We start from the raw sequence: 15,098 nt of genomic DNA, 5'->3' as shown, positions 1-15,098 counted from the left end.
GATAACATTAGTCTCTATATACAGGTATAATATAAACTAAATCGATCGAGTAGTTTAGGTGAAAATCGCAGTTAAACTTTTCATGGTTTAAAAATCACCCAAACTTTAAACCTCAATATCTCCCTTTCTAACCAACGGAATAGTATGAAACATTAATCATTTATAGATAACATTAGTCTCTATATACAGGTATAATATAAACTAAATCGATCGAGTAGTTTAGGTGAAAATCGCAGTTAAACTTTTCATGGTTTAAAAATCACCCAAACTTTAAACTTCAATATCTCCCTTTCTAACCGACGGAATAGTATGAAACTTTAATCATTTATAGATAACATTAGTCTCTATATACTGGTAAAATATAAACTAAATCGATCAAGTAGTTTAGGAGAAAATCACAGTTAAACTTTTCACGGTTTCAAACTCACCCAAACTTTAAACCTCAATATCTCCCTTTCTAACCGACGGAATAGTATGAAACTTTAATCATTTATAGATAACATTAGTCTCTATATACAGGTATTATATAAGCTAAATCGATCGAGTAGTTTTGGAGAAAATCACAGTTAAACTTTTCACGGTTTCAAAATCACCCAAACTTTAAACCTCAATATCTCCCTTTCTAACCGACGGAATAGTATGAAACTTTAATCATTTATAGATAACATTAGTCTCTATATACTGGTAAAATATAAACTAAATCGATCGAGTAGTTTAGGAGAAAATCACAGTTAAACTTTTCACTTTTTCAAAGTCACCCAAAATTTAAACCTCAATATCTCCCTTTCTAACCGACGGAATAGTATGAAACTTTAATCATCTATAGATAACATTAGTCTCTATATACTGGCAAAATATAAACTAAATCGATCGAGTAGTTTAGGAGAAAATCGTAGTTAAACTTTTCACTTTTTCAAATTCACCCAAAATTTAAACCTTAATATCTCCCTTTCTAACCGACGGAATAGTATGAAACTTTAAACATTTATAGACAACATTAGTCTCTATATACAGGTATAATATAAACTAAATCGATCGAGTAGTTTAGGTGAAAATAGCAGCCAAACTTTTCACTTTTTTAATCTCACCCAAACTTTTAAGCTGAATATCTCGCTTTCCAACCATTGGATTTGTATGAAACTTTAACCATTTATAGATAACAAGTCTCTCAATTTAAATCTTGATATCTCGTTTCCTATTTTTCATATGTTTATGAAATCCTTATCATTTATGGGAGAGACATGTGGGTATTCATTTGAGTGAGAAAAGTGTTTATTTTATTCTACTTGTGTTTAATAATAATACATTTTGCAGCATTTTAATAAATCTATGGAAAAAGAAAAGTGATCAATGAACTTGTTTCGATTCTTTTTAATGGAGCTATGACGCTAACAGGAAATTACCAAGAGAATCAGCTGTAAAGGGAAGAACAGTTAGCATTAAAAAAAAAAAAACAGAAGTGAAAGTAATGGGATGGAGAAAGTGTCAGTGGATCAAGGTCGCACTGGCTTTCTTCATAGCCTTGAACCTATTTCTGTGTTCCTTGTTATGACTTTTTTTTTTTTTGCTGTTACGCAATCTGGTTTTTCATTTATTTCTTTTTAGCTCTTCCGGGCTGAAAGGAAGTTTAGTTGGTTGAAGGAATATTTACGTACTGTTTGCTTTATGTCTTGCTTTTAAATTAATGCATTGCGATTGGGTAGAAATTGCACTCACTTCCGTTTTGTTTCTCTTACTCTAATCTTAAATATTTGATTCAAAAAAATTTAATGATTTATTAAAAAAAAGCCTTATGTAGGTAATTATTAAAAGAATAATATTGATCTTACATTTAAAATTGACACAAAAGACGATTACTTTCATTTATTGGTTTCTTTGATCTTCTTTTCGATCTTGGAGGTCTAAATCATAACATGGCTGATCAACTAAGATTCAGTTGCTCTCCTGCCGAAGGGTCTCATTTGAAACCTTTCTTTTTTTGTTGGTTGAATTGGTTGGTTCACCCTTTTGTTTGCGTTCAGTTTTATTAATTTAATCGTCTTTTATACATGTCTGAAACCTTCCCTAGGATTCGAATCGATACTTTAAGGCATACGGTATTTAGTAGAAAGCTATTCTAAGTATTACTGTTACATTCGCCCCTTATACAAGTCTGAAACCTTCCCTAGGATTCGAATCGATACTTTAAGGCATACGGTATTTAGTAGAAAGCTATTCTAAGTATTATTGTTACATTCGCCCATTATACATGTCTGAAACCTTCCCTAGGATTCGAATCGATACTTTAAGGCATACGGTATTTAGTAGAAAGCTATTCTAAGTATTATTGTTACATTCGCCCCTTATACAAGTCTGGGAACCTTCCCTAGGATTCGAATCGATACTTTAAGGCATACGGTATTTAGTAGAAAGCTATTCTGTGTATTTTTGTTACCATCGCCCCTTATACAAGTCTGGGAACCTTCCCTAGGATTCGAATCGATACTTTAAGGCATACGGTATTTAGTAGAAAGCTATTCTGTGTATTATTGTTACAATCGCCCCTTATACATGTCTGAAACCTTCCCTAGGATTCGAATCGATACTTTAAGGCATACGGTATTTAGTAGAAAGCTATTCTGTGTATTATTGTTACATTCGCCCCTTATACAAGTCTGAAACCTTCCCTAGGATTCGAATCGATACTTTAAGGCATACGGTATTTAGTAGAAAGCTATTCTGTGTATTATTGTTACATTCGCCCCTTATACAAGTCTGGGAACCTTCCCTAGGATTCGAATCGATACTTTAAGGCATACGGTATTTAGTAGAAAGCTATTCTAAGTATTATTGTTACATTCGCCCCTTATACAAGTCTGGGAACCTTCCCTAGGATTCGAATCGATACTTTAAGGCATACGGTATTTAGTAGAAAGCTATTCTAAGTATTATTGTTACATTCGCCCCTTATACATGTCTGAAACCTTCCCTAGGATTCGAATCGATACTTTAAGGCATACGGTATTTAGTAGAAAGCTATTCTAAGTATTATTGTTACATTCGCCCCTTATACAAGTCTGGGAACCTTCCCTAGGATTCGAATCGATACTTTAAGGCATACGGTATTTAGTAGAAAGCTATTCTGTGTATTTTTGTTACAATCGCCCCTTATACAAGTCTGGGAACCTTCCCTAGGATTCGAATCGATACTTTAAGGCATACGGTATTTAGTAGAAAGCTATTCTGTGTATTATTGTTACATTCGCCCCTTATACAAGTCTGAAACCTTCCCTAGGATTCGAATCGATACTTTAAGGCATACGGTATTTAGTAGAAAGCTATTCTGTGTATTATTGTTACATTCGCCCCTTATACAAGTCTGAAACCTTCCCTAGGATTCGAATCGATACTTTAAGGCATACGGTATTTAGTAGAAAGCTATTCTATGTATTATTGTTACATTCGCCCCTCATACAAGTCTGGGAACCTTCCCTAGGATTCGAATCGATACTTTAAGGCATACGGTATTTAGTAGAAAGCTATTCTATGTATTATTGTTACATTCGCCCCTTATACAAGTCTGGGAACCTTCCCTAGGATTCGAATCGATACTTTAAGGCATACGGTATTTAGTAGAAGGCTATTCTGTGTATTTTTGTTACAATCGCCCCTTATACAAGTCTGGGAACCTTCCCTAGGATTCGAATCGAAGGCATACGGTATTTAGTACGTAGAAGGCTATTCTGTGCATTTCCAACCAGATTCAGGTATGATATGCAGTCTGTATTGCCTGATAGAATATTTTTGGCTGATTACAGATTTTCATCCAGCAACAGAGATATTTGATTAATAAGTTTGGTATAGAGATTTTGACTTTAATTATGTTTCTATAATCATTAATGGTCATTCAGTTATATTGTCAGGTCGGTTGATAACGGAAACACTGCTACGTACTTGAAGGTTACTCGGTTTTACTTCCCTTTCGTGTTTCCTAAAAAAGAATACTTTCTTCGTCTCCATCTTCTCAATCCGATCTTGAAGAATCAATTCAAATAATATTCTCTCTAAAAAAATAACTTAAATTACATAATACTTTGAAAATATGTTCCATATATCAGAACCTATCTTTCAGGAAATGAAATCTTTGATGGCCCTTTTCTGTTGTAAGTATAATGTTTAATAATTAGATTTCAAGAATATTAACTTTAATTGACTTCCTCGTGAAGGTTTTCCTTTTTCGATGGATTACCATTCAAATCAACATAATCTACGATATTTTCCCAGCAATATATATTTGGGAAATCGTGTTACTCAACTCCCAATTCTCTTTTCTATTCATTTTTTTTTTATGTTATTGTTATTACGGTTACTTAATCACCAGAAAAATGTTTACTTTATTATGCTCAAATTTGCTGCATTAACTCAGTTACAAATAGTGAATTGGTAAGTGCAGTTTATGATTTACAAAATAAATGATTCTTTTTCCTTTATAAAATTGAACTGATTCGATACGTATCAATGGTAAGACTTCAAAGAAAATAGAAAAAATAAAAGATCGCTCATTTTTTTGGGGTGGGCGTGGCTTAACTTTCAACTACCAATTAGGTGTTGTGGGTGGTGACGGAAGCCCATATATGTTTTGCTAAATAAATTAAAGTTATCTACACGCGGGATTTGGATTGGTGATCTCTTATTTACAAATCCTCCGTCGTAAATATTTCACCAACACTCACTTTGACTGTTAAGACTATTTCTTGGGCGGTTTTGTCCGATATATTAGAGCATGTTTCGAGGTGCCACGGTAGCCGAGCGGTTATAGACTAGACCCGCAAAGCTAAGATGTATTGTTGGTTTAGTGGGTTCGATTCCCCCGGTCTTTAAAGCTTGGATTTTATTTAATGGTTAATATAAGAAATTTAACAGTAAAGTATGTTGGGCGCTTATAGGCTAAACCCGAAATGCTAAGATGTATTGTTGGTTTAGTGGGTGCGATTCCCCTGGTCTAGGGTCTTGGATTTTATTTAATGGTTAATATGAGAAATTTGTAGTAAAGAATGTTAGGCGGTTATAGGCTAGACCCGCAAGCTAAGATGTATTGTTGGTTTAGTGGGTTCGATTCCCCCGGTCTTTAAGGCTTGGATTTTATTTAATGGTTAATATGAGAAATTTAACAGTAAAGTATGTTGGGCGCTTATAGGCTAAACCCGAAATGCTAAGATGTATTGTTGGTTTAGTGGGTTCGATTCCCGATGTTTAGGCCTTGGATTTTATTTAATGGTTAATATGAGAAATTTATAGTAAAGTATGTTTGGCGATTGTAGGCTAGACCCGCAAAGCTAAGATGTATTGTTGGTTTAGTGGTTTCGATTCCCTGTTCTAGGTCTTGGATTTTATTTAATGGTTAATATGAGAAATTTATAGTGAAGTATGTTTGCTAGTCGCCTCCGTCCACGACACCTAATTGGTAGTTGGACGTAAAGCCCAACGCCTGAAAAAATAGGCAATGACTTTAACTTACTATTAGAGCATATTTCAATATTTTTACATCAGGAGCTATCATATGGGAGAAATCTATAGTCTTTAGGCTATACTATAACTGGATTTCTGGATGGCAGTTTTAATCTGCTATTTTAAAAAAAAACAAAGGTTCCAATCTACAAAGCTTTCATTAAAAATCTATTTGAAAATATGGAAGTCTAAAGTAAGCGTTCTAACTTAAGTGAATTTAATCCAGCAATCCGGGAAAAATCCTTAGAATCTGTCTCAACTTTCCCTGCTACGTATAATCTCCAGAATAATCATCTTGGAAAAGTACTCCTCTTTTTTTTTTTTTTTTCCAAGAAGTTATCAAAAACCAGTTCTGTCCTCTCTTTAAAATCTTCTTACCCGTTGTCATTCGGCTTAAACCTCATCAGACGATGACGCCTCGTGTTCTTTAATGACTTCAATGTTCAATAGATTTGATTGCGTAAAGAAGAAGAACATTGATTAGTACTTTTTAGGATCACAATCTCTTAATAGTTTCCGCTTTGTTCTTATTTTGTATTACGTAAAGGCACTAATCCGTTATAAATAAATAAATAAATAAATAGATGGCTTCTCCCTGTATTAGGTTTATAAATAATTGACGTATTTTTCGTAAAAGTTTTATTACAAAACAAAAATCATGTTTACAAAAACAAAAAATAATAAATATTTACAATTTTTGAATATTAATTTCCCTCTGTTTAGCTTCCTGTCCCAGCAAGCACTATGATTATGCTCAATAATGATGTCCATAGACAGGAGCATGAACTGAATGTCCAATCCTCTTCACAACAGCATTAAAACCGTTATGTTTATCAGAAGTATAGTGAACTTCTCTAGTTGTACCGTCGGCTTCCTTGAATGTATAGTATCCTTTGACTACGTCACCTTCCCTGGTCTCATGTTGACTTTTGACGTCACCGGTGTGTGGATCGTGTACAGCGTATTGGAATGAATAATGAGGTGGTGACTGGAAAAAAGAAAAGAAAAAGAAAAATCGTGCGCAAAAATTGATAAGAATTAATAATTTGAACAGATGTTTTATTGGTTGAAATAGAAATTTAGGTGTACCTACATAGTAGTCTACGTGTTCATGATGGCCTCCATGACCGCCTCCAAATTCTGCGCCAAGACCTCCATGATGGTACTGTGCCCAACTAGCTGCGATTATTCCCATCAAGATCAAACTCTAGCGCCAAAATTTAAAAAGAAATAAAAATTAAATTAAAAATAAAATTATTGTGTGTGTGTGTGTGAGAGAGATGGTGTGAGGGTGGGTGGGAGGGAGGGAATTTAGTATTAATGTTAAATAATCTCAAATTTCAGTATTTGAAATAGGGAATTTTTAGATTAGATTTAGTCGGGCGGGACGGGACCTATACCCCACGGCACCGCAGCCACAAGAGGCTTATTGTGCCTTCCCGCTAAATCTAGTAGGTGAAACCTCCCCTTCTAAGAAGGTTGAGGGCTTTCCCTACCGGTTCCTTCTGCGCTATAATCTCCTTTGGTCTCAAAGTCCCAAAGACAGTCGTAGCGCAGTCTCTCGATTGCAACGTAATCGAATAACAGGTGAGAGGCCGTTTCCTCCTCTAACTGGCACAATCTGCACAACGGTTCCAAGCTAGTAAGCCTTAATTTGTACAGGTGCTTTCTGAACCTACCGTGCCCTGTGAATAGGCCCGTAATTAGAGTGATCTGTTTCCTGCCCAAGCCCAAAGTCTCTTTGGTTCTAAATAGGGAATTAGGAATAGTCACTTCTTTTATGTGAGAGTAAAGGGAAAGTTTCGCGAACTTACAGACAAAATACTAGCTCATCATTTAACTCGCATAGAGTGAATAGCACTTTAGAGCAAACGAGTGACTAGAAATGCATATTTTGAAGAAACCCAAACTTGAAGAAACGTTAATTGTGCATGTGTTAAATTCTGCTTGTTTGTTTTTGTCTCTGTCTCAAAACTAGAAGTTCCAGAAAGACGTGGTGTTGTCCTGTTGAACGTTAGATGCGGAAGGTTTTAAACTGTTTTCCGGTTTTTTGGGTTAGGGGGGGAAGATAATACTTAAAACGTAATAATTTCGAATTTAAACATGGCGCCCTTTCGTGCAACTTCTATCATGTTCAGTAACCTGCTAATAATTTATGGCTGTCCCCCTAACACAGGGGTCGGCAACCCGCGGCTCGCGAGCCGCATGCGGCTCTTTTATCCGAATTGTGTTGCTCTTCAGACTGCCCAAAATATATTGTGTAGTTTAATTTTATTGAAACGAATGAAAATTCCGTTTAATAAAGGTATTTTTTCAAAATTAATTTTAAATGTGTTAGGCACCGGATGTGCCACTACAGTAAACAGAATTTTCCGCATTTTAAGATTTTCTCGCAATCAGCTGCTGCGATTTCATTAATACTTTGTACAGTGACTACAAAACGCACAAATCTACAACATTTTTTCGGAACATTATTCCAGAAATTCATTGCAGCAAAATTCTGCGAAGGTTAGAGGATAGATCGCTTTTAAAGATGTAAATTAAATCTGCCTCAGGCCTTCAGAGTTTTTTTTTTTTTTTAAAGAAAATTTTGTGGTTTCAAACCTTGAGAATGAGTATTAAGAGAGAGAGAGAGAGAGAGAGAGAGAGAGTTGGGTGAGCGTTTACCGGAAGTAGTGCCGTTGATGATCGCGAAATCTCCGGTACCCAAGTAAAACTTAATATTCTTTCCAAAAAATAGAAAAATTCAAGTAACAGTGATACGTCCACGTTTAGATATAACCTTTGACGATTGTCTCGAACCGAAATCACATCACCCTGACTGGGTACTTTAAGCCTATCCCATCCATCTCTAAAAAGTAGTACCCCAAGTGGAATTGTTCCTGGAGAAATATTTCAAATAGAACTTACAGAGCTTCAAGTAGGCAATAAGTAAAAACTTAAGTTCATATTATTAAGGAAATAAGCTTAAGTTCATATTATTTTTGAGTAATGAGGAAAAATCGATGTTGTAAATTTACTCTATATGGTTTAACTAAATTAGTCGATAAGCTAATTTTCGGGTCCCATAGTGGCATATTAACCCAAATATCAATTTTAACTTCCTGTTCCGTTTTTGAGTTTACAATCGATACCATAGTTCGATCAATTTTCCGGGACCTCAAATCATGCATTTACTGAGAATATCCAAAATTTTAAATTTGGCACGATTACAGTACTTTTTCACGAAAAGAAAGAAAAACAAACTTACTAATACCAACGTTGCACTTACCGTTATCGTGTTGTTCATTGTGTTAGTAGTTGTTGTTGTGGTAAAAAACAAAGAAAATGGTTGGCTGGTTGCTGAGAACGTGGCAGTGACTGTCTAGTGATTTCAGACTCGGCGATTCATTTATATCCAGTAACCTCTCACCAGTGTCTACAATCTTTATCCAGCTCCTGAACTATCCTTTGGGGCCCCACTCTAACGCCTGTTCTTCCATACTTACTAATTCTCTGGATGATTAGGAAATTATTCAATAATGGTAATATTGTTTTGTATGTGTGTGTAAGTAAAACTACACATAATCGTACTGGTAAAGAATTACCGATTGTTTCACTATCAATTATTATGGATCGATTTCATTGAAATTAACTTGACATTCTACATTCCAATCTTTCCAAATACTGCATTCCTGGAACGGAATTGACGAATAAGTTTATTTAAAAAAATCTACGATTTTATCCGTTATTTCCTTAAAAAAGTCAAGTAAATTCCTCATATTAACCATTAAATAAAATCCAAGGCCTAAGACCGGGAATCGAACCCACTAAACCAACAATACATCTTAGCTTTGTGGGTCTAGCCTATCACCGCCTAACTTACTTTACTATAAATTTCTCATATTAACCATTAGATAAAATCCAAGGCCTAAGACAGGGAATCGAACCCACTAAACCAACAATACATCTTAGCTTTGCGGATCTAGCCTATCACCGCCTAACTTACTTTACTATAAATTTCTCATATTAACCATTAAATAAAATCCAAGACCTAGACGAGGGGAATCGAACCCACTAAACCAACAATACATCTTAGCTTTGCGGGTCTAGCCTATAACCACTCCGGCTACCGTGGCGCCTATGCTTTTTTTTAAATATAATTTACTATAAACATTTTTATATAATAATTGTAAGTATTCGTTGGTAAGTACTACGTCCTTGAAAGAAAGGATTACTCACAAGACTTTGTCAGGTTTGATTGATTTGGTTGATTTTTTAAAGTGATACTTGTTCAAAAGTACGTTACATACGCAATTGTAGACCATGTATTTGATTTTACCCGTCGTAGAGACAGGATTGTACTTTATCCTTGACCGTTTATGGAATTCCTTCCATCATTAGAGGAAGAATAATAAATTTAGTGCAGAAATTTCTATTTCAGTTTTGCTTCCGTTTCGTACTACCCTTGCTCTGGCTCTGATTTATTGAAGATTTTATCAGACCAGAGATAGTTACTGATTTCTTTAAGGAAATGTGCACGATACTAGTATGGTACCAATCCTTGTATCAATTTTTTGTTTTAATTTTGTTTGGCCTAATTTATTGTAACTGTCACCATGGTTTTTATAAAAATTTATTCTTGCATTTCTTAATCAAAATGGCCTTGTTAATTTCTTAAGAATTTGTTTTGTTTCTAAAGTGAACTGTCACGAGTTCTTTTTTAATCTAAAATACAGATTTAGAAAGTTGAAGGTAGATTTGAATTAGCTTCTGCAAAAGCTAAAGGATTTTTAGTTAATCCATTTTGAGCTGGTTTCTGGCTTCTGTGTGCTTACACTCAAACCTATTTATGCTTCGATTTGCTGAAATAACTCTCTTTGGGATGCAAATGCTTATCCAGATAAGCTTGCTTAAAATAACCTCATATTCCGGCTCCATGACAAAAATACATTAAAGATAGACGGGACGTTTCCTGATGTTCTTATACAGCGTTTTTTTTTTTGGAAGACTCCTTGGAGTAGCATCCAAAGAGCTAACAAATACTCATTTCACACTATTGTTTTTTGTTTTAAATGGGTTTTATTACAAATTGGGCTAAATGAAACTCAATCCAGATATTCAGATAATGAAATTGGCCTTACAATTTTGTAATTATTAGGTTCATAATGATTAAAATATCTCATAAATTATTCAAAATGTAATCACATTTTTATCAGGTCTAATAACGTCTTTCAACCATAAAAATAGCTGTACCTCGTGAATTGTTCCTAATAAAAGTAATTAAAAATAGTTCATCTTACTGTTTTATTTTTGATAAGTTTATGATTACAGTAAAAAGTAAAGTAATTGCCTATTTTTTTCAGGCGGGCTTTACGTCCAACTACCAATTAGGTGTCGTGGACGGAGGCGACTAGCAAACACACTTTACTGTAAATTTCTCATATTAACCATTAAATAAAATCCAAAGCCCTAGACCAGGGGAATCGAACCCCACTAAACCAACAATACATCTTAGCTTTGCGGGTCTAGCCTATAACCTCCTAACATACTTTACTTTAAATTTCTCATATTAACCATTAAATAAAATCCAAGGCCTTGACCGGGGGAATCGAACCCCACTAAACCAACAATACATCTTAGCTTTGCGGGTTTAGCCTATAACCGCCTAACATACTTTACTATAAATTTCTCATATTATCCATTAAATAAAATCCAAAGCCCTAGACCAGGGGAATCGAACCCCACTAAACCAACAATACATCTTAGCTTTGCGGGTCTTGCCTATAACCGCCTAACATACTTTACTATAAATTTCTCATATTAACCATTAAATAAAATCCAAGGCCTTGACCGGGGGAATCGAACCCCACTAAACCAACAATACATCTTAGCTTTGCGGGTTTAGCCTATAACCGCCTAACATACTTTACTATAAATTTCTCATATTATCCATTAAATAAAATCCAAAGCCCTAGACCAGGGGAATCGAACCCCACTAAACCAACAATACATCTTAGCTTTGCGGGTCTTGCCTATAACCGCCTAACACACTTTACTGTAAATTTCTCATATTAACCATTAAATAAAATCCAAAGCCCTAGACCAGGGGAATCGAACCCCACTAAACCAACAATACATCTTAGCTTTGCGGGTCTAGCCTATAACCTCCTAACATACTTTACTTTAAATTTCTCATATTAACCATTAAATAAAATCCAAGGCCTTGACCGGGGGAATCGAACCCCACTAAACCAACAATACATCTTAGCTTTGCGGGTTTAGCCTATAACCGCCTAACATACTTTACTATAAATTTCTCATATTATCCATTAAATAAAATCCAAAGCCCTAGACCAGGGGAATCGAACCCCACTAAACCAACAATACATCTTAGCTTTGCGGGTCTTGCCTATAACCGCCTAACATACTTTACTATAAATTTCTCATATTAACCATTAAATAAAATCCAAGGCCTTGACCGGGGGAATCGAACCCCACTAAACCAACAATACATCTTAGCTTTGCGGGTTTAGCCTATAACCGCCTAACATACTTTACTATAAATTTCTCATATTATCCATTAAATAAAATCCAAAGCCCTAGACCAGGGGAATCGAACCCCACTAAACCAACAATACATCTTAGCTTTGCGGGTCTTGCCTATAACCGCCTAACATACTTTACTATAAATTTCTCATATTAACCATTAAATAAAATCCAAGGCCTTGACCTGGGGAATCGAACCCCACTAAACCAACAATACATCTTAGCTTTGCGGGTCTAGAATGATTCCAGTAATTCTTTCTGTAATTTCCTAAAAATACTGTAATATTTGCTGTGTAATTTTACTTATAATCATTTTTGTTTTTTGTAAATTAGTATTGTGGTTGAATAAAATTTTTTTTAAACAATATTTTAGAATATAATTCTGTATCATTTATTCTTTCTAATATCATTTTCATTTTTATTACGAAATGTATTTATAATTTAGATACATGTATGTAGTAATCTGACAGGAGACACTATAAGCTGGATAAATAAATGAAATAATATAGATTTAAAATGAATTCATACAGGAAAGAATATTGGGCAAGCCTTACCAGTTATGTTCTTGACGTAATTTTATCACGTGTGTCTGTAGTTTGGGTGACCTTGTTTATTGCTCCTGTTTTTTGTTTTTTTTGTAGTTTTCTTTCCCTAATTTGGTTTTTGGAAGTTTTGAACTTTGTAAATTTTTTATTTTATGCAAAATTTTCCTTTTTCTTTTATGGGGAAATTTTACTACGAATTTAGGCCCCTTACTCGCACTAGGCCTGCTTGTGGTTAGCGCAGCTGTGATTTTTGAGACAGATCCTTATCTTCCTTGGTGTGAAAAGCGATAGTTGAATTAAAGTATGGAAATCTACAGTTAATTTTGAACATATAATTTTGTCTGATAACTTCTAAGATTAAAAAAAAAAATACCTAATTGGAATTTATAAAAAGTTTTTATAATTTAAATTTTAAAATAATTAAATTTAGTTAAATTGTCAATTTTTTTCTCTCTCGTAAATTGATTTTAGTCCAAAAAAAATTGCACGTGCCAAAATAACAGTTGCACATTATCAGAAGAGCTCTTGCAGACTGCGTAATCAATCAGAATACTAAGACAACCTCATTATTTCCGCTCTGATTACGGTAGCATTGGACTTCCTTTTTAACTTTTCAAGAATTTAGAATATTTTACGTACATTGTTATTTGATTGATTAATTGCCAGTTATCATTTAATTAGATTTAATTTGAGACCTGCAAAGCTATTGTGCATTGTGGTACTGGGTTCGATTCCTCCGGTCTCTTGGGTTTAGATTTTATTTAATGGTTAATATGAGAAATTTATAGTAAAGTATGTTAGGCGGTTATAGGCTAGACCCGCAAAGCTAAGATGTATTGTTGGTTTGGTGGGTCCAATTTCCCCGGTCTAGGCCTTGAATTTTATTTAATGGTTAATATGAGAAATTTATAGTAAAGTGTGTTAGGCGGTTATAGGCTAGACCCGCAAAGCTAAGATGTATTGTTGGTTTGGTGGGTTTGATTCCCCTGGTCTAGGTCTTGGATTTTATTTATTATGGTTATTGAGAAATTTATAGTAAAGTATGTTTGCTAGTCGTCTCCGTCCATGACACCTAATGTGGTAGTTTGGCGTAAAGCCTGCCTGAAAAAATAGGCAATTACTATACTTTACTACTACTTTTCTTTAATTAGATTTATTCTTGTGATGAAAATTTTTTAACGAGAGCTCTTTACTATTACATCAAACTCTCTCTCGATGGCTTGGACTAGAACATTTTCGTTCAGCGTTTTTTTTAGATTTCCGCTTCAAACAGCGCTTTTCACTCGATTTTCGCTAATCTTAAATATTTATATAATATTAAAATACCGAAAAATTGTTTTCCAGTACAGCTTAAAGTTCTGTTTTCATTGGGTGTGGTAATTTTTGGGTTCAGATTAATCTGACTTTGTAACGGAACTTTGAAGGTAAAAGAAAAAAATCATATATTTTCTAGAAACCCCAGAATAGTTGTTTTAACTTAATTAATGATAAGAGGTCCATATTTGATTAGTTAAGATTTAAACTATCGAGGTTCTATTCTATTGAATTAAATGAGGAACAACCTTCCATGCAATCAACAAAAGACCACTCGTTAGAAGCATTTTGGTCGCACTCTGGGGACTTCAGAGTAGTTATTTTCCGAGTAAACTCTTGCTTATCCTTAAGAGGATCAATGAATCACTCGAAGAATCTAGTTGATTGCAAATAAAGATGCAATTGGTCAACCTTGTTTATAACTTTATAATTTAGAAAAGAAGTGTATGCACTAGAGGCGAAAGTATATGCAAAGTTTGACATTACTGCAATCGCCATTACCCCCTTGTGGTCAACTATTACTAACAAACTAGTTGCATTGCCTCTTGATGCGGTGTTCATCGCTAATAGTGCATGAACATCGGAACTACAGTTCGTAGAATCAATCATCGATAAGGATTATCTCTCTTTTTTACCCAAAAAAAAAAAAATGAAAAGCTTTTAAAAGCGTCGAAATCCAATGGTGGCTGCAAAAATGTCAATAATTAGGATTAGGATGTGCTACAGTCAGGGAGAGGTGTAGAAGATGGGATACTGTTTCTTTGGATGTGGGGAAAGGCTAGAGGGACTGGGGCTTCTTGTATCGGGCAGAGATTAGGTCCTGGATTAAAGGCACTTTTAGTTCGTAGTGTACGACTCCTTAGTGGTAGTATACAAAAGTGCCATCCCAATTTCAAATTTTAGAAGTACCATTCAGTTAAATTTTTTCTTTAAAAAGAAGTTTTCATCAAAACGCGTTTAAAAAGTCGCTAACAACAGTTCAAACAGGCTCACAATATAACTTAGATATTAACACTAAGATATTAGCAAGTAAAATCTGATAGACCAGCATCATATTTCATGTTATTTTTTTTTACGTATTTTTTGTTTTTACAGATTTTCATACTCGTTCTAATTTTAATTTGGTAAAAAAATATATTTTTTTTACATATATTATATTAAAGTAAAGTAATTGCCTATTTTTTCAGGCGGGCTTAACGTCCAACTACCAATTAGGTGACAGTG

General features: G+C 34.4%; 2 protein-coding genes across 4 annotated transcripts in view; one reads left to right on the top strand and one right to left on the bottom strand.

The window, feature by feature from the left end:
* Positions 1-15,098, top strand: part of Lmpt (four and a half LIM domains protein limpet) — a 434,583-nt gene that overhangs the window by 165,995 nt on the left and 253,490 nt on the right. The window lies entirely within an intron of this gene.
* Positions 5,969-11,004, bottom strand: LOC141453399 (cuticle protein 19-like). Of its 3 annotated transcripts, none has more exons than XM_074126594.1 (4): positions 9,709-11,004; positions 8,759-9,161; positions 6,581-6,694; positions 5,969-6,475 (listed from the first exon to the last, which is right to left on the bottom strand). In XM_074126594.1, the coding sequence occupies exons 2-4, from the start codon at positions 8,774-8,776 to the stop codon at positions 6,242-6,244; spliced, it is 366 nt and encodes a 121-aa protein (XP_073982695.1). In that variant the 5' UTR covers positions 8,777-9,161; positions 9,709-11,004; the 3' UTR covers positions 5,969-6,241. The 3 variants fall into 3 exon arrangements, with proteins under 3 accessions (XP_073982695.1, XP_073982694.1, XP_073982693.1); XM_074126593.1 differs by having other exon boundaries at positions 5,969-6,694; positions 8,759-8,982; positions 9,075-9,161; XM_074126592.1 differs by having other exon boundaries at positions 5,969-6,694.

The sequence above is a fragment of the Rhodnius prolixus genome, unplaced genomic scaffold (genome assembly GCF_049639745.1).
Source record: "Rhodnius prolixus isolate KJV_2025 unplaced genomic scaffold, Rpr scaffold_3, whole genome shotgun sequence".
NCBI lineage: Eukaryota > Metazoa > Arthropoda > Insecta > Hemiptera > Reduviidae > Rhodnius > Rhodnius prolixus.
Note: the sequence above shows the minus strand (reverse complement) of the source record. Positions and strands in the feature narration are given on the sequence as shown.